The sequence below is a fragment of the Manis javanica genome, chromosome 2, assembly GCF_040802235.1.
Source record: "Manis javanica isolate MJ-LG chromosome 2, MJ_LKY, whole genome shotgun sequence".
NCBI classification, from domain to species: domain Eukaryota; kingdom Metazoa; phylum Chordata; class Mammalia; order Pholidota; family Manidae; genus Manis; species Manis javanica.
This window is the reverse complement of record NC_133157.1, coordinates 35,574,340-35,593,690: the sequence shown is the minus strand read 5'-3', so window position 1 is coordinate 35,593,690 and position 19,351 is coordinate 35,574,340. Positions and strand designations below refer to the sequence as shown.

Sequence of the window (19,351 nt, the reverse complement as noted above, 5' to 3'; positions counted from 1 at the left end):
GTGTTTTGTTCTGTGCTCTTTTTAGGAGTGCTCCCATCTAGAGCAGTCCCTGTAAGATGCCCTGTAGAGGTGGTTTGTGGGAAGCAAATTCCCTCAGCTTTTGCTTGTCTGGGAATTGTTTAATCCCGCCATCATATTTAAATGATAGTCGTGCTGGATACAGTATCCTTGGTTCAAGGCCCTTGTGTTTCATTGCCTCAAATATATCATGCCATTCTCTTCTGGCCTGTAGGGTTTCTGTCGAGAAGTCTGATGTTCGCCTGATGGGTTTTCCTTTATAGGTGACCTTTTTCTCTGTAGCTGCCTTTAAAACTCTTTCCTTGTCCTTGATCCTTGCCATTTTAATTATTATGTGTCTTGGTGTTGTCCTCCTTGAATCCTTTCTGTTGGGTGTTCTGTGTATTTCCGTGGTCTGTTCGATTATTTCCTCCCCCAGTTTGGGGAAGTTTTCAGCAATTATTTCTTCAATGACACTTTCTATCCCTTTTCCTCTCTCTTCTTCTTCTGGTACCCCTATAATATGGATATTATTCCTTTTGGATTGGTCACATAGTTCTCTTAGTATTGTTTCATTCCTGGAGATCCTTTTATCTCTCTCTATGTCAGCTTCTATACATTCCTGTTCTCTGGTTTCTATTCCTTCAATGGCCTCTTGCATCTTATCCATTCTGCTTATAAATCCTTCCAGGGTTTGTTTCACTTCTGTGATCTCCTTCCTGACATCTGTGATCTCCCTCCAGACTTCATCCCACTGCTCTTGCACTTTTCTCTGCATCTCATCCCATTGCTCTTGCATTTTTCTCTGCATCTCCCTCAGCATGTTCATGGTTTTTATTTTGAATTCTTTTTCAGGAAGACTGGTTAGGTCTGTCTCCTTCTCAGGTGTTGTCTCTGTGATCTTTGTCTGCCTGTAGTTTTGCCTTTTCATGGTGATAGAGATAGTTTGGAGAGCTGGTACGAGTGACCATTGGAAGAGCTTTCCTTCTTGTTGGTTTGTGGCCTTCCTCTCCTGGGAGAATAGTGATCTCTAGTGGCTTGTGCTGGGCAGCTGTGCGCAGACAGGGCTTCTGGTTCCTGCCTGGTTGCTATGGAGTTTATATCCGCTGTTGCCGTGGGCGTGGCCTGGCTTGGGCTGCCCCTCCAAAATGGTGGAGCCCCATTGGAGGGGGAGCCACCGGGAGGCTATTTATCTCCGTAAGGGGCCTCTGTGCTCCCTGCTGCCCAATGGGTTAGAGTGCCCAGAGATCCCCAGATTCCCTGCCTCTGGGCTACATGTCCTGTCCTGCCCCTTTAAGACTTCCAAAAAGCACTCTCCAAACCAAAACAAGAACAGCAACAACAAAGGGGTAGAAAATTAAATAAATAATTTTTTTTAAAAAAAGGAAAATTGCGCGATTTTCTTTGTCCTCAGGCACCGGTCTCCAGCACTCGCTCACCGGTCTTGCTGCCCTGTTTCCCTAGTATTGGTGTCCCTGCCCCTTTAAGGCTTCCAAGAAGCACTCGCCAAAAAAAACCACACTGCTCCCGTTTCTTTGTTCTCCGGTGTCGGCCTCAGGCACCTGCTCACCGGTGCTGCCGCCCTGTTTCCCTAATATCCAGGACCCCACGCAATCAATGTGCCTGCACTCTGGTCTGGATTGCTGGGGCTGGGTGCTCAGCAGTCCTGGGCTCCCTACCGCTCCCTGCTGACTCCTCTCCTCCAGCTGGGAGCTGGGGGGAGTGGCGCTCAGTTCCCTCCCGGCCGGGGCTTGTATCTTACCCCTTTCACGAGGCGCTGGGTTCTCGCAGGTGTGGATGTGGTCTGGATGTTGTCCTGTGTCCTCTGGTCTCTATTTTAGGAAGAGTTGTCTTTGTTATATTTTCATAGATAAATGTGGTTTTGGGAGGAGATTTCTGCTGCTCTACTCACGCCACCATCTTGGCTCCGCCTCATTGTGGTTTTAATTTGCATCTCCCTGATGATTAGTGATGTGGAGCATCTTTTCATGTGCCTGTTGGGCATCTGAATTTCTTCTTTGGAGAAGTGTCTGTATAGATCCTCTGCCCATTTTTTAATCTGGTTATTTGCTTTATTGGTGTTGAGACATGTGAGCTCTTTATATATTTTGGACATTAACCCCTTATTTGATATGTTATAAATATATTGTCCCATACTGTAGGATGCCTTTTTGTTCTACTGATGGTGTACTTTTCTGTACAGAAGCTTTTTAGTTTGATATAGTTCCACCTGTCCATTTTGCTTTTGTTTCCCTTGCCCACAGATATATGTTCATGAAGAAGTTGCTCATGTTTATGTCCAAGAGAGTTTTGCCTATGTTTTCTTCTAAGACTGTTACGGTTTCATGACTTACATTCAGGTCTTTGATCCATTTCGAGTTTACTTTTGTGTATGGAGTTTCATTCTCTTACATATAGTTGTCCAGTTTTGCCAACATTAGTTGTTGAAGAGGCTTTCCTTTTTCCATTGTATGTCCATGGCTCCTTTATCATATATTAATTAGCCATATATGTGTGGGCTTATATCTGGGCTGTCTATTCTGTTCCATTGATCTATGGCTCTGTTCTTGTGCTGTCTTGATTACTGTGGCGTTGTAATAGAGCTTGAAGTTAGGGAGCATTATCCACACCCCCTGTTTTATTCTTTCTTCTAAGGATTGTTTTGGCTATTTGGAGTCTTTTGTGGTTCCATATGAATTTTAGAACTATTTGTTCTAGTTCATTGAAGAATGCTGTTGGTATTTTGATAGGGATTGCATTGAATCTGTAGATTGCTTTCGGCCAGATGGCCATTTTGGTAATATTAATTCTTCCTAACCATGAGCATGGGATGTACTTCCACTTATTGATGTCTTCTTTGATGTCTCTCAAGAGGGTCTTGTAGTTTTCAGGGTATAGGTCTTTGACTTCCTTAGTTAGGTTTATTCTTAGCTATTTTATTATTTTTGATGCAATCGTGAATGGAATTATTTTCTTGATTTCTGTTTCTGCTAGTTCATTGTTAGTGTATAGGAATGCCACAGATTTGTGTGCTTAATTTTGTATCCTGCAACTTTGCTGAATTCAGATATTAGATCTAGTGGTTTTGGAGTGGATTCTTTAGGGCTTTTTATGTTCAATATCATGTCATCCACAAACAGGGACAGTTTGACTTCTTCCTCGCCAATCTGGATGCCTTTTATTTCTTTGTGTTGTCTGATTGCTGTGGCTAGGACCTCCAGAACTATGTTGAATAAAAGTGGGGAGAGTGGGCATCCTTGTCTTGTTCCCAATCTTAAAGGAAAAGCTTTCAGCTTATCACTGTTAAGTATAATGTTGACTGTGGGTTTGTCATATATGGCCTTCATTATGTTGAGGTACTTGTCCTCTATACCCATTTTGTTGAGAGTTTTTATCATGAATGGATGTTGAATTTTGTCAAATGCTTTTTCAGCATCTATGGAGATAATCATGTGGTTTTTGTCCTTCTTTTTGTTGATGTAGTGGATGATGTTGATGGATTTTCTAATGTTGTACCATCCTTGCATCCCTGAGATGAATCCCACTTGATCATGATGGGTGATCTTTTTGATGTATTTTTGAATTAGGTTTGCTAATATTTTGTTGAGTATTTTTGCATCTATGTTCATGAAGATATTGCTCTGTAATTTTCTTTTTTTGTGGTATATTTGCCTGGTTTTGGTATTAGAGTGATGTTGGCCTCATACAATGAGTTTGGGAGTATTCCCTCCTCTTCTTATTTTTGGAAAACTTTAAGGAGGATGGGTATTAGGTCTTCACTAAATGTTTGATAAAATTCAGCAGTGAAACCATCTGATCCAGGAGTTTTGTTCTTAGGTAGTTTTTTGATTACCAATTCAATTTTTTGCTGGCAATTGGTCTATTCAGATTTTCTGTTTCTTCGTAGTCAACTTTGAAAGGTTGTATTTTTCTAGAAAGTTGTCCATTTCTTCTAGGTTATCCAGTTTGTTATCATATAATTTTTCATAGTATTCTCTAATAATTCTTTGTATTTCAGTGGTGTCATAGTGATTTTTCCTTTCTCATTTCTGATTCTGTTTATGTGTGTAAGTTCTCTTTTTTTCTTGATAAATCTGGCCAAGGGTTTATCTATTTTGTTTATTTTCTGAAATAATCAGCTCTTGGTTTCATTGATTCTTTCTGTTGTTTTATTCTTCTTGATTTTGTTTATTTCTTCTCTCATCTTTATTATGTCCTTCCTTCTACTGACTTTGGGTCTCATTTGTTGTTTTTTTCTCCAGTGTCATTAATTGTGAAGTGAGACTGTTCATTTGGGATTGTTCTTCCTTCTTTAAAAAGGCCTGAATTACTATATTCTTTCCTCTTAGAACTGTCTTCCCTGTGTTCCACAGAAGTTGGGGCATTGAGGTGTTGTTTTCATTTGTCTCCATATTTTGCTTGATCTGCTTTAATTTGGTCATTGATTTTTTAGGAGCATGTTGTTAAGCCTCCATGTGTTTGTGGCCCTTTTTGTTCTCTTTGCACAATTTATTTCTGTTTTCATACCTTTGTGATCTGAGATGTTGGTTGGTACAATTTCAATCTTTTTGAATTTACTGAGGCTCTTTTTGTGGACTAGTATGTGATCTGTTCTTTAAAATGTTCCATGAGCTCGAGAAGAATTTGTATCCTGTTGCTTTTGGAGGAGTGTTCTATAGATGTCTGTTAGGTCCATCTATTCAATATATTGTTTAGTGCCTTTGTGTCTTTATTTTCTGTATGGTTGATCTGTCCTTTGGAGTGAGTGGTGTGTTGAAGTCTCCTAAAATGAATGCATGGGCAAGCTCTTTCCTTCTTTCTGGCTACAGAGCCAGCCTCCAGTGTCAGGGCCAGTGAGCCTCATGCATGTAGCAGCCTCTGCATTAAGCCCCTAAGCTGCCATAGGGGGTGCTGCCCTCCTGGTGACCTGGAGCCATGGCAGGTGTCACAGGCGATTGGTGCTGGTAGCTGCCGGTAGAATAGAGCTCTTTCATGTACCCAGCCTCAGTTCCTGCCTCCACTGTCAGGGCCAGTGAGCTGCACACGCAAGGAGCAACCTCTGTGTTAAGCTGCTGTAGTTGCTGTAGGTGGGGCTGCCCCACCGTTGGTCTGGAGCGATGGCGGGAGCATTGGGTTTGCATGCAAGTACCTGAAGGGAAGAAGGAGCGGCAGGGTGCTTATCACAGTGGGGGGCCTCCGGACTGCATTGCCAGCCAGGGGGATGGAGCGCCTGAAGCTCCTGAAAGTTCCCAACCTGCTGAGCTGAGTCTGTCACCTGTTTCTACTCCTGAGCAGCAAGCTCTGTTTAATCTGTGTCCCTTTAGCAGCCCTCTCACTGTTGGGAAGTCTTTCCAAGTGCCCGTCTTTCTTTTGTCCCAGAGCAGCTGGTTGTGGGAGCCTTTTCTCCACAAGAAGCTGGAATCTATCACTGACTTTGCTTTTCAAGCCCTGTGATCTCCAGAGCACCATGCAATGTGGGTTTGTGCTCCCAGAGCATATTTCTAGGGCTGGGTATTTAGCAGTCCTGCGCTCCCTTCCTGCTCTGTTTCTTTTCCTCCCACCAGTGAACTGGGATTGGGGGATTGCTTGGGTCCCACTGGGTTGCAGCTTTGTTACTTTACCCTTTTCAGTGATGTAGATTTTCTGTTCTCTTTTCCCAGATGTATACTGGCTGGTGCAATCTTACTCATGGTCACTCTTTTAGGAATAGCTGTATTTGCTGTATTTTCATATTATATGTGGTTTTGGGAGAGATTTCTGCCTTACTTTTCACACCACCATCTTTCTTCCCCTTCAGTTATGTGTTTTTAATTTCAAATTTCACTTGTTCATTGCTGGTATATAGGAAAGTGATAGACTTTTGTACATTAACCTTGTATTCTGCAACCTATTGTGATTTCCAGGAGTTTTTTGGTTGATTTTCTTGAATTTTTTACACAGTTGATCATGTCATCTGTTTAACATAGATGACCATGTTGTCTGCAAGAACAAAAATTTTTTTGAGATATCCATCTTTTGTGCAATATAACATAGTATTTGTTTTATTGACTTTTTAAACTAAAATATGGTTTATACATAATACTGGTTTTAGGTGTACAACATAGTGATTTGACAATTATCTACATTATTCAGTGCTCACCATGATAAGTGTAGTTTTCGTCTGTCAGCATACAAAGAAATTATATTATTGATTATATTCTCTGTGTTGTACTTTCATCCCCATAACTAATTTATTTTATAATTAGAAGTTTGTACCTTTTATTCCCTTTACCTTTTTTGTCCTTCTTCTGACTCTCCTCTCCTCTCTGTGTTGATTTGTTTTGTTTTTAGATTCCACATATAAGTGAAATCACATGGTATTTGTCTCTCTCTGCCTGGTTTATTTCACTCAGCATAATACTCTCTAGGTCCATCCATCTTGTCACAAATGTTAAGGTTTCATTTTTTTATGGATGAGTAGTATTCCATTGTGTATATATGCCACATTTTTTTACTGAAGGAATAAAAATTTTTTAAAAAAATGTATAGAGAATAATAATATATTGCATATGTTTGTATTCACTACCTAGATTGACATAAGGTAATGCCTTGTCATATTGGTGCAGATTTAAAAAAATGTGGATTAAGCAAACTTCTATCTCCCAACATACAATCACTCTCAAAGTTACTGGGTGAGATACAAGGATTTATAAGAAACATTTATTTGGCCTTCATGAATAGTTCCTGAAAATGCTTCAGAGGCATAAAGGTGAGATGAGTGTCTTGTTATTAGTGAGACTTTTGGATCCCACCCAGTGAATTTGTTACAATTATTCATGTACATGTATTTGTGTGGATATAGTTTTCATTTCTCTGGAGTAAATACTCAGAAGGCTAGTTCCTAGAACACATGATAAGTATATGTTTAACTTTGTAAGAATTTGCCAAGTTGTTTCCCAAAGTGGTTGTTCCATTTTGCATTCTCACCAGCAGTTATAAGAGTTCTAGTTGCTCTATGTCCATATCAACACTTGGTATTGTCAGATTTTTAAATTTTAGGCTATCTAGTGTGTGTATCATGGTATCTCATTATGGTTTTAATTAACATTTTCCTGATGATAATGATAAGGAGCATCTTTTTATTTCCTTATTTGCCACCTGTATTTTTTTTTTATGAAATGTCTGTTCAAATCTTTTGTCTAATTTAAAATGTGGGTTGTTTGTTACTACTGAGTTTTGAGATTTATTATAATCCTTTATCAGTCTTTTTGGATATGTTTTGCAAATATTTCCTCCTAATCTATGGCTTGCCTTCTAATAGTGTCTTTTGAGGAACACATGTTTTAAATTCTAAGTCTAGTCTATTTTTTTTTTTTTTTTTACTTAATCAGCTTTTTTTTTTTTAGATAATTATTTTTTATTGAAGGGTAGTTGACACACAGTATTACATTAGTTTCAGGTGTACAACACAGTGATTGAACATTTATATACATGATAATTCTAGGTACCAGCTATCACCATACCAAGTTGTTACAATATTTTGACTATATTCATTATGGTATACATTACATCTCAGTTACTTATTTATTTTACAATTGGAAGTGTGTACTTTTTTTTTTTTTGTGAGGGCATCTCTCCTATTTATTGAGCAAATGGTTGTTAACAACAATAAAATTGTGTATAGGGGACTCAATGCTCAATGTATAATCATTAATCCACCCCAAGCCTAATTTTCGTCAGCCTCCAATCTTCTGAAGCATAACGAACAAGTTCTTACATGGAGAACAAATTCTTACATAGTGAATAAGTTACATGGTGAATAGTACAAGGGCAGTCATCACAGAGACTTTCGGTTTTGATCATGCATTATGAACTATAAACAGTCAATTCAAATATGAATATTCGTTTGATTTTTATACTTGATTTATATGTGGATACCACATTTCTCTCTTTATTATTATTATTTTTAATAAAATGCTGAAGTGGTAGGTAGATGCAAAATAAAGGTAGAAAACATAGTTTAGTGTTGTAAGAGAGCAAATGTAGATGATCAAGTGTGTGCCTGTAGACTATGTGTTAATCCAAGGTAGACAAGGGCATTAAAACATCCACGGATGCAGCAGATTTCTCCCAGAACGGGGGGGTGGAGGGGAGGTTCTAAGCCTCACCTCTGTTGATCCCCATTTTCTCACCTGATGGCCCCCCTGCAACTGTGCCTGTCTTAGGTTGTTCCTCCCTTGAGTAATCTTACCCATCTCTGGCTAACCAGTCATCTTCCGGGGCTATTTTTTTTTTTTCTTTTAAACTTAACGCTTTTTATCATTTTGCCTAGCCCAAGGTCACTAAGATTTTTTTACTGTTTTTTTAGATGTTGTATAGTTTTAGCTTTTATATTTAGTTTTATTCATAATTAATTTCAAGTTAAGTTTTGCATATGGTGTAAGGATTGTATATATTTTAATCTATGTAATTACATATATCACATATTATATTTATATATATTTATATTTATTGCATTAATTTATTGCTACTTTTATGCCAGTGCCATACTGTCTTGTTTACTTTAGCTTTTAGTAAGTCTTGAATTAAGTGAAATTACTGAAGAATAATTGGGAAGAGGAATTGACATGAGACTTTAAGAGACAACTCAGTGGGAGATACACTGTTTTCAATAAAAGGAAATAGGTTTTAGCATTAATATTTTAGCCTGAAAATGGAGAGACCTTGTAAAAGTTATGGAATTACCCATCTCTTGGAAGTATTAAGCAGGGTGTGGATGTTGTAATGTAGGACAGAGAGAATGGCAGTCTGTACCTTCAAGTACCCTTTTCAGACATTGTGTCTTGATATATCCTTTTATTTTTTACCCTATGTCACTTAGCCCCAACTTCATTTGTAGAAAGATATACTTACTGCTTTCTGGAATTTAGCAGTTTTCTGGTATGTGCGTAGTCTTTCACCTTTCCTAGAAACTGCATGCTGCAATCCCAGTGTGAGATTCTTTCTTTGCAGTTCTTCACTGACATTTTGGCAGCTCTTTTTGATCATTTGGCCAGGATTTCCTCTTGTTATCTGTCTATTCCCAGAAAGAAGTTACTTCACACTTTTGTTTAAATCCTGTTGTCTAGATCTGTCCTATTGTGTTCTTCCTTTGGCATGAATGGAATGGAGGGAGTTTCTATAATGGGTTTTATATAAGGAATATATATAACTTTAGAAAGATACCTGACAAGAAACTGGTTTCCTGATATAGGAGTAATGTAGGTCCCTCTACCTCCTTGTCAAGAGGCTGTAAGAGATTTCTGCCCAGAGTATGAGATTAGGTTGGATGACTTTTAAGGGTCATTCTAATTCTCTGCCTTCAGCTTTGATCAGAAGTTCCAGCTTATTTTCTGTCCTAAAGACTTCGACTTAAAATTTAGTCTAAACTCTAACTTTGGCATATAGTAGGTGCTGAAGAAATATTGGTTAAATCAATAAGTTGGCAAAAATTCTTCATGGTGTCCTCTTTTTTTGTCTTGCAGTCAAAAGAGCCAAATTCCAGGGTTCACCAGGTAAGGTCAGCCTTTAATTATTAGGCCCTTTCCTCCCATACTTGCTGTGATTTAAAAGCAGGCTTTAAACAATCATTAATTCCATTTAATTCATTAAGTTAAATTCCCTAAATTCATTTAATTCTTGACTAAAAATAATATGGGGAGGTGTTGGTCAAGGAGATATAATGTTTCAGTTAAGCAAGATGGATAATTTCTGGAGATTAATGTATAAAAATGTGTCTATAGTTAACAAGTATTGTATGCTTGAAATTTGCGAAGAGGGTAATCTTAAGTGTTCTCAAGGAAAATGGTAACTGTGACTTGGTAATGAATATGTTAATCAGCTTTATTGTCATTATTTCACAATGTATATGTATATTAAATTATCAAGTTGTATACCTTAAATATATACAATTTTTAATTGTCTTTTGCACCCCAGTAAAGCTGGAAAAAAATGAATGCTGTTGTATAAAGCATTAATTAAATCTGTCTATATCTAGTAAAAAGTTAAAATCCCTTTACCTCTTGGCAAACTCAATTCTGTTTATCAGAAGTAGCTATTTATAGATTTTTATATACCTTTTTAGATGTTTTCTATGTATGTGCATACATACACTAATGAATCAACTATATATATCTTTGTGCAACCTGCTTTTATTCCAGCCACATATCATGAAAGTCGTGTGTGTGTATACATATATCTGGTTCTTTTAAAGTATTATACAGAATTTTGTTGTAGATTTGTGCCCTGGGTCCCTGATTGATGAATATTTAGGCCATTTCCAATTTTTTGCTGTTTTCAAGCAGTAAGTGGTTCTTACACATTTATTTTTGCCTCTTTTTGCAGGTGTATCTGTACACTAGAGTCCAGAAGTAGAGAATTAATGGTCCAAAGTATATATATTTTTTAAAAAGTTGGTAGCTGTTCCCAAATTGCTTTCTGAAAGTTTTTGCTAGATTATACTCAGACTAAAAGTATATGAGTGTTTATTTTCCCATGTCTTTATTAATATTATATAATATGAAACTTTTAAATCTTTGCCTTATCTGATGGTGAAAGTGGTATCTCCTTATTTTAATACACATTTCCTTAATTGTGAATGTCAAGTTATAAAGTCTCTGGTTACTGCTAGGGAAAAGGGAGGATACTAGTGATTACTGGAAAAAAAAACATGATTGGGAAGCTAGGAAAATAAGAAAAACTGCACGTTAGGTGTGTAACAGGAACTAAAGCAGTTTCTGAGCCTACTGCTCTTTCCACTGGCCCTGGGTTAGGTCTTTTTTCTGAGAATCTGTTCTGTTCTCTTATCTTCCAGCTGACTTTCTGTGCTTACCCTGTCTTGCATACAGCCTGTAATGACTGCTCCAGTGAAATTTATGTGTCTCTCCTTTGAGTTTCAGCACCAACCACCAACTGTCACTATTTCTTTGTTTTCCCTATTTAGTCTTCTGAGGGGGAATCATATTGGTCTCAGTTTTGAGCCAGCCCATAGATTGGCTGCTCTTGGATAGCATCTACCCCTGGTCTGGTCAGCTGTGGTTAGATGTGGGGACTGGAGTATGAAATCCCGTGTCAGAAAGCATAGCTTAGTAGTCTGCTACACTGCTACTACTGGTGTCGATGGAAATTCATTCATATAGTTGGGCTTGTATCTGCATATATCCTTGGTATTACTGTAGTAAATTATATCTAAATATATGTCTAAATGTAAAACTATATACTTTTTAATGATACTTGAAATATTTTACCTTTTGTGCTAGAAGTACAAGATGGGGCCCATTTTCTCACACCTCTAATATTAGGTAATAATAATTTTAAGCAGTTTCTTTGCCAATTTGAGTAAAAAATGATAGTTATCTTTTTTCATTTCATGAAGTTATGATTAATTTCTTACATAGAAAAGTGAGTCTCAATTCAGTGCCCTTACTCATCGCTGATGCAAAGGTGAAGGCCAAATGTGCTGTAAAGCAGCAGTAGGTCAGCCTTCTGAGTTTTTGAGTTTCAGGTTTTCTATCTTTGTTTAGTACTGATTTATAGTCTCAGGGTAGAGAATTTCCTTTCCCCAGCTGTGTGATACTATTTCTTTTTAGGTAAGTTGTGCATTAGGCCAACCTGGATTTAGCAATTTGAAATCCACTTCCTTCATGAGGATTTTTCATCAGTTCTTGTCCCTATGAAGAGCTAGAGCCCTTTCCTCTTATGCAATCCTTTATCACTTTTTCTCTTATGGTAGTTACTTTCTATATTTTATTAAATTTACTTACCTTGTCTGCAAACTGCAGGTGTGCTATAAAATCAATTTTGTTATAATTAACATTTTAATAGATTAGGAAATATCAATGTATCATATCTTGTATTTCACAAAGCTTTTATTTTCATTTGTATGTGTGTCTGCTGGGTCAAATATAAAACATTTCTTAAATTTGAAAAACACTGTAATAGATAATGCATTTGAGAATAGTATGTGTGTTCCAATTTTTTTTGCAGCTCTATATGCTAAGAATGATATATTGTATAACATACAGCTTCATCTTTTCTTCATGTAATACTTTAATTTGGATATTAATGCCAAGGGCTTTGTGAGATTGGGTAATTATCTGAGCACTAAGTTGTATCTTCATTTTGCATTTTTTCAAAGATAAATTTAACACATACGTGACCTTGAAAGTGCAGAATGTGAAAAGCACAACTGTAGCAGTTCGTGGTGATCAGCCTTCCTGGGAACAAGATTTTATGTTGTAAGTATTTTGCTGCAGCAGAGTGCCTGTAATATTTGATAATCTTTCCAAGGTAATTTCCAAGGTTTAATCCACTAGATTAAACAATTAGAGGCTGAAGATTTTGTGTATGTCTAATGTTTATAAAATATGTTCCATATTTTAATATGTTAACATGTTAAATATTCATTTTGAAAACTACAGAGTTACAGGAACAAGTGAGTTGTATGTAGGTAAAGTACATCTGCAGTTTTGCTCTCTCCTGGATTTGTGATCTGTTCTTAGAGATGAATTATGAATGCAAGTAAACTAATTAATTTATGTGGGTGAAAATACTACTTAGATTTTCCCAGTGGGTAGAATTAGGACATAGACCAAGATACTTAGCATGATATTAAACATAACTTAAACTTTCTTTGATTCTCAGAAAGCTCCTTGAAGGAATGTGGTTACACATGTAAGAGACTGTGGTGGTGTGTACCCAAGGCACCTGCTTTAGAAAATGAGGATATCTGTGCTTATAATCCTTTTGCTTTATGGAGTAAAATGCTCTACCATCATCTAATAATAAAAATGAGTAACTGTTAGTAGAATTTATCACATATATGACAGAAAAATTAGTGTATTATGGTTGTAAGCTCTGGCTTTAAAAACTTGACATTCCTTTTTTATTGTCTTTACGGAAATTTTTTCCTGTTTTAGAAGAGAGGAAAGAAATGCAGATCATCATTTGAAGGACTGGGCAAAAATCATTTAATTTCTCTGAGTGCCGGTGTCCTTATCTGTAAAGGTCTGTCTTTCTTACAAGGTTATGTTTGTGTTTTGGGAAGGTGGGCATGAGGGGATCAAACAAGAAAATGTGCTAAAATTTCTGAGAAATTTGAAATTGAAGTGAAATTACTTTGTAAGTTTTATAGTGCCTCTCAGACACAAAGGGATGGTTATTTTTATCGGGAAATACTCCAATCCTCTGGGCTTTTAATATGTTGCTTCTTATAGTATGATTTAGGAAACTTGATTATAATAGTTAAAAAGTAAGATTCTGAGGGGTTGGGCTAAGACAATAGCAGAAGGGATAGGCAAAAAAGATAGATAGAAGATGTTAAGGAGGTAGAACCAAGACTTGCATGATTGGGTGGGTGACATGCTGCTCATTAGGATAGGGGATAATGTAAGATCAGTTATGGACAAGCTTATATTTGAGGGTCTTATAGGACAAGTACAGGAAGATAGGTACAGAAGATAGAAACCTGAACCTGGATCAAAGTAAGAAGTCTGGATTGGAGAAATGTTATGGTCAGTTGAAGTCACAGGTATAGATGAGAAAGCTTAAGCAGAAAGTGTGTAGGTTGCAAAAAAGGCCTGGTGTAGGGCCTGGAGAGAACCAGCATTTAAAGAGGAGACAAAGAGGACTTAAAAGGAATGAGCAGAGAGGAAGAAGGAGAAACAGGAGATGGTGTACTGGAAGCAGAGGGAGAACTAATGTCTCAAGAAGAAAGAGGCCAGTGGTGTCAAATTTCTCACTGGTTGCCTCTCTTTCAAGATCATAAACCTCATTCATTTCCTCTGTTAAACTGACATGAGTGAGACCATGTATTCCTTTCTTTATACATGTAGCATGCAGTCAGCTATGAACAGTTTGTTCAGGTTTCTTCCCATACCACTGTTAGCCATACCACATGTCTGGCTATGGTATATAAATCGAGCAATACTACTTTGTTATGACTTCTAGTTGGCTATAAGAATCACTGTTACAGTTGATCCCAGCACGTGACAGATAGGGATCTTCTGCAGCTCCCATCAGCGTAGCTAGCTTTAATCTTGTGTGTTTGTTTTCCAGTTTCCCATAGCACTTCCCCTTTCAACTCTGCTGTGATATGTTTGAATTTTCTTCTGTCTCCCATCTTGAGTGAATTTTGTCTTCTCCCCTTCTACCACAGGGGTTTGATTAGCTACATTCTTCACCTCTCTGCATCTATTCCTATTCCTCCTACCCTGTCCTTTTGTCACTGGCAACTCCATTTTTGGTCTCCTGCCTCCCTTTCTCCTTTTTTCCTTCTGATGTGGAAGATTATTACCTTTAATATTTTACCTTAAATATTTTTGTACCTTATTTTCAGGACTAAGTTCATTTCTTAAGGGCAAGGAGGTCATCTTCACTCACTGAGTTTGCCTAGCCCAGTATCTTGTATACACACATGCATATATACCATTAATTTGAGTTAACCATTGATAGAGAAAAGAAACTTCCTAGAGCTGTGGGAATGAGGCATAAATAGAGCCCTCAGACTTTTCTTAGTTGGGCCTGCTGGGCAAACATGGATGAGGTAAGAATCTTCTTATAGAAGATACTCTCATTGTTTGGGCCTAACTCCCCAGAGGTCCCTGAAGAACATCATTATCTGTCCAATCAAAGCTGTAAAAACCTCTGGCTTTTTTTTTTTTTTTTACTCTGTTGGCTTGAGATGATATTTAAGACTTCCTTTGATATTATATAATTATACCTGAGCAATTTTTCTTCCAGATTCAAAAGATTTGTGGTCATTACATATATTTTACAAGGCTAAACAATAATGAAACTGTGACAAAAGTTTAGTTTCCCCACTGTTAACACCCTAACTTAGCGGCTGGGTCTAGTCACCTACCTACTTTGTGGCTTTGAACAGCTCTCCATTTAGCTGTAAGTTTTTGAAGACAGGAACTGGGTCCTGGATTATGTGTCTTCCCCAGAGTATCAAGACATATGTATTATATATGCTTAGGAAATATTAATTAACTGAACAAATGACCTTGTTAGTACATTCTCTGTTCTATTGTGTTTATGTAAAAAGGGCAAATTTTCTTTGCTTTACTAATTTTCAACACACCTAATATGAATTCTATAGCTATAATTCCACATCCCAAATTTCTGAATCTGAGAATGTATATCTTAATATTACAATAGGGAACCCAAGCTTTCTCTAAACACAAATCTGAAATTTGTGATGAATAGCTGTTTTCTTGAGAACACCTTTCTGCTGGAATTGGCTTTCTTTTTTTTTCATTTTTCTCTTTCATTTCTCCTTAAATAACAATGTGTTTCAGTAAGAGCTTTCTGTAGAATGTTTTCATCATTAATATAAGTGTTTACTTGTTCCACCTTAAGACTACAATTACTTTTGAGTTAGCCCTTCCAAGCTGATATTCTACCATGCATGACACTACTTTTGCTTAGTGGTTATCTGAATTTTGCTGGAATGATTTCTTTTCAAATAATATTCTTCCTAGTTGCTATTACAGGGAAGTTATTGTATTTATCCTCAACCTGTATTAATCCTTTTGTTTATAAATGACAGTGCCTACTTTAACTGATAATGACTAATGGATTCTCCAGGGCTGGTAGTAGTAGTGTTAACTGGCACATTCTGGTGTCCCTCACCTGCCTCTGATTACATGTTCCTGTCAAATTTAGATGTTCTCAGTGGTCCTTCTACTTCCATGAACTCCCTTTCATAAATCTTGTAAAGAACTCTTTCCTTTTCCTAAAAATTTCCTGTATACAGTCCATAGATAGAGTTGGAGACAGTGTTAGTATTAACAATAAAACATATAAAACTGTTGCCTAAGGGTGGAGATTACAGGCAGGCAGTAATGCCCTCATTGCTTGGCTTTTTTTTTTTCTGTGAAACTGTATTAATGTAATCATGAAAATAGCTCCATAGGAGAGAGGGACAAAGTCTGACAAAGACATTTTCCTATGGATATCCTACATAGGTTTTTAGGAACCTAAAGAATGGTTGCAGCACCCAAAGAAATAAAAGGCATCCAGATTGGCAAGGAAGAAGTTAAACTGTCCCTGTTTGCAGATGACATGATATTGTACATAAAAAACCCTAAAGAATCCACTTCAAAACTACTAGATCTAATATCTGAATTCAGCAAAGTTGCAGGATACAAAATTAACACACAGAAATATGTGGCATTCCTATACACTAACAATGAACTAGTAGAGAGAGAAATCAGGAAAACAATTCCATTCACAGTTGCATCAAAAAGAATAAAATACCTAGGAATAAACCTAACCAAGGAAGTGAAAGACCTATACTCTGAAAACTACAAGACACTCATAAGAGAAATTAAAGAAGATACCAATAAATGGAAACACATCCCATGCTCATGAATAGGAAGAATTAATTTTGTCAAAATGGCCATCCTGCCTAAAGCAAACTACAGATTCAATGCAATACCTATCAAAATACCAACAGCATTCTTAAACGAACTAGAGAAAATCATTCTAAAATTCATATGGAAGCACAAAAGACCCTGAATAGCCAAAACAATCCAGAGAAGAAAAAATAAAGCTGGGGGGATTATGCTCCCCAACTTCAAACTTACCTGCAAAGCCACAGTAATCAAGACAATTTGGTACTGGCACAAGAACAGAACCATAGACCAATGGAACAGACTAGAGAGCTCTGATATCAACTGAACCATATATGGGCAATTAATAAATGATAAAGGAGCCACGGATATATAATGGGGAAATGACAGCCTCTTCAACAGCTGGTGTTCGCAAAACTGGACAGCTGCATGTAAGAGAATGAAACTGGATTACTGTTTAACCCCATACACAAAAGTAAACTTGAAATGGATCAAAGACCTGGATGTAAGTCATGAAACCATAAAACTCTTAGAAGACAACATAGGCAAAAATCTCCTGAACATAAGCATGACCAACTTCTTCCTGAACACATCTCCTTGAGCAAGGGAAACAAAAGCAAAAATAAACTCATGGGACTGCATCAAACTAAAAAGTTTCTGTATGGCAAAGGACACCATCAACAGAACAAAAAGGCATCCTACAGTATGGGAGAATATATTTGTAAATGACATATCCCACAAGGGATTAACATCCTAAATATATAGAGGACTTACACACCTCAACATGCAAAAAGCAAATAACCCAATTGACAAATGGGCAGAGGATATGAAGAGACAGTTCTCCAAATAAGAAATTCAGATAGCCAATAGACACATGAAAAGATGCTTCACATCACTAATCATCAGGGAAATGCAAATTGAAACCACAATGAGATATCACCTCACACCAGTAAAGATGGCCAGCATCGAAAAGACAAAGAGCAGCAAATGCTGGTGAGGATGCGGAGAAAGGGGAACCCTCCTACACTGCTGGTCGGAACGTAAGCTAGTTCAACCATTGTGGAAAGCAATATGGAAGTTCCTCAAAAAACTAAAAATAGAAATACCATTTGACTCAGAATTCCCACTCCTTGGAATTTACCCAAAGAATACAACTCAGATTCAAGAAGACATATGCACCCCTATGTTTATTGCAGCACTTTTTAGAATAGCCAAGATATGGAAGGATCCTAGGTGTCCATCAGTAGATGAATGAATAAAGAAGACATGGTACATGTACATAATGGAATACTATTCAGCCTTAAGAAAGAAACAAATCCTACCATTTGCAACAACATGGATGGAGCTGGAGGACATAGTGCTCAGTGAAATAAGCCAGGCGGAGAAAGACAAGTGCCAAATGATTTCCCTCATAACAATGAAGCAAAACTGAAGGAACAAAATGGCAGTAGACTCAGAGACTTCAAGAATGAACTAGTGGTTACTAAAGGGAAGGGCTGTGGGATGGTGGGTGGGGAGGGAGGGAGGAGGGGATTGAGGGGTATTAGGTTTGGTACACATGGTGTGGGGGATTACAGGGAGAACTGTGTAGCACAAAGAAGGCACATAGTGGATCTGTGGCATCTGACTACACTGATGGACAGTGTTTGCATTGGGATAGGGGTGGGGAGTTGATAATATGGGTAAATGTAGTAACCACATTGTTTTTTCATGTGAAACCTTGAAAGAGTGTATATAAGAGTGTGTATCAATAATACCTTAATAAAAAATTAAAAATAAAAAGAGTTGTTGCAGCATTATGGGACATTTTAGTTTTCCCTGACGATGGGGATCCTGGTGCTAAAGTATTAAAGGTTTAGCAAAACAGGAGATGTAGCTGTTTCTTTCATTTTATCTGGCTTTCTTTAAGGGGCTTTCTTTTTTCTTTTAGTGAGATTAGTCGCCTGGACCTGGGTTTGAGTGTGGAGGTGTGGAACAAAGGACTGATCTGGGACACGATGGTGGGGACTGTGTGGATTGCACTGAAGACTATTCGTCAGTCAGATGAGGTCAGTCAGTGCATTGCCCATTTGGAGGTATGGTTCTAGCTCTTGCTTCTTCCCATCCTAGCTTTTATTGAGCTAATATTCATCCATGCATCTCAGATTGCTCTGTCCTCTTTCTAATTAGAGGGCATGCAACCAGCCTATTCCTAACCTCACCCAGAGGTTCAGGGGATTTATTTAAATTTAAACTTTCCTCTGCCCTGTGGCTGGACTCAGAGGTGCCAGTGCACCTCATTAGCCTTGTCAAGTAGACAGCCCCATCTGAATACTCTCTCTCTCTCTCTCTCTCTCTCTCTCTCTCTCTCTCTGTGTGTGTGTGTGTGTGTGTGTGTGTGTGTGTGAGATCTATGTTACCTGTCGTTTCTGCATTCCCTCTAAGGCACTATCCTAGGAGAAGTCCCATTAAAGTTCTTCATCTTGCCGGTTAGGTCATGTTCCCTGTTTTGTTCTTGAGTCACCAGTCCCCAGGGAACTGTTTTCAGCCTTCTTTCTTCACACATAACTGTGATAGTAACCAACTATCAGGCTTGGCAATTGGTATTCACACTGTCTCTATACATTATTTTCAAGACTAAACTCCTACTCCTTTTTCCCAGAGTAGAACATACCTCAGGATCATTTCCCCATAGATATTTACTTTGAACCTGGACAGAATCTATTGTGCTCCTATTTGGCTTTAACATGGACTATGAGTTTTCTCTGAACATGGGGATAGTGAAGGTGTGCTTCTGTTACCTAAATTTCTTTTAGTTCAGCTAAAGCTACTACCCTAGGCTGATAGGCAGTTCACTGCGGCTCCAGCTCAGGTCTACTTAACTAGTAATATTAGTAGCTTTTTCTTATTAGAAGTAGCAACACATATTAAATAACACAGTCATTAAGAATTGTGCAGAGTAAATATTGATCAATGGGTGTTCAGTTTTGAGTTTGGTACTC

At 37.6% G+C, this 19,351-nt stretch overlaps 1 protein-coding gene across 5 annotated transcripts in view; it reads left to right on the top strand.

Moving 5' to 3' along the window:
* UNC13B (unc-13 homolog B) overlaps nucleotides 1-19,351 on the top strand; it is a 245,389-nt gene that overhangs the window by 33,893 nt on the left and 192,145 nt on the right. For all 5 annotated transcript variants that reach the window (XM_037009876.2, XM_073227839.1, XM_073227824.1 and 2 more), the window contains exons 2-4: nucleotides 9,501-9,530; nucleotides 12,152-12,251; nucleotides 18,301-18,418. In XM_037009876.2, the coding sequence (XP_036865771.2) occupies nucleotides 9,501-9,530; nucleotides 12,152-12,251; nucleotides 18,301-18,418 (248 nt within the window). The remainder of the gene's footprint in view (nucleotides 1-9,500; nucleotides 9,531-12,151; nucleotides 12,252-18,300; nucleotides 18,419-19,351) is intronic.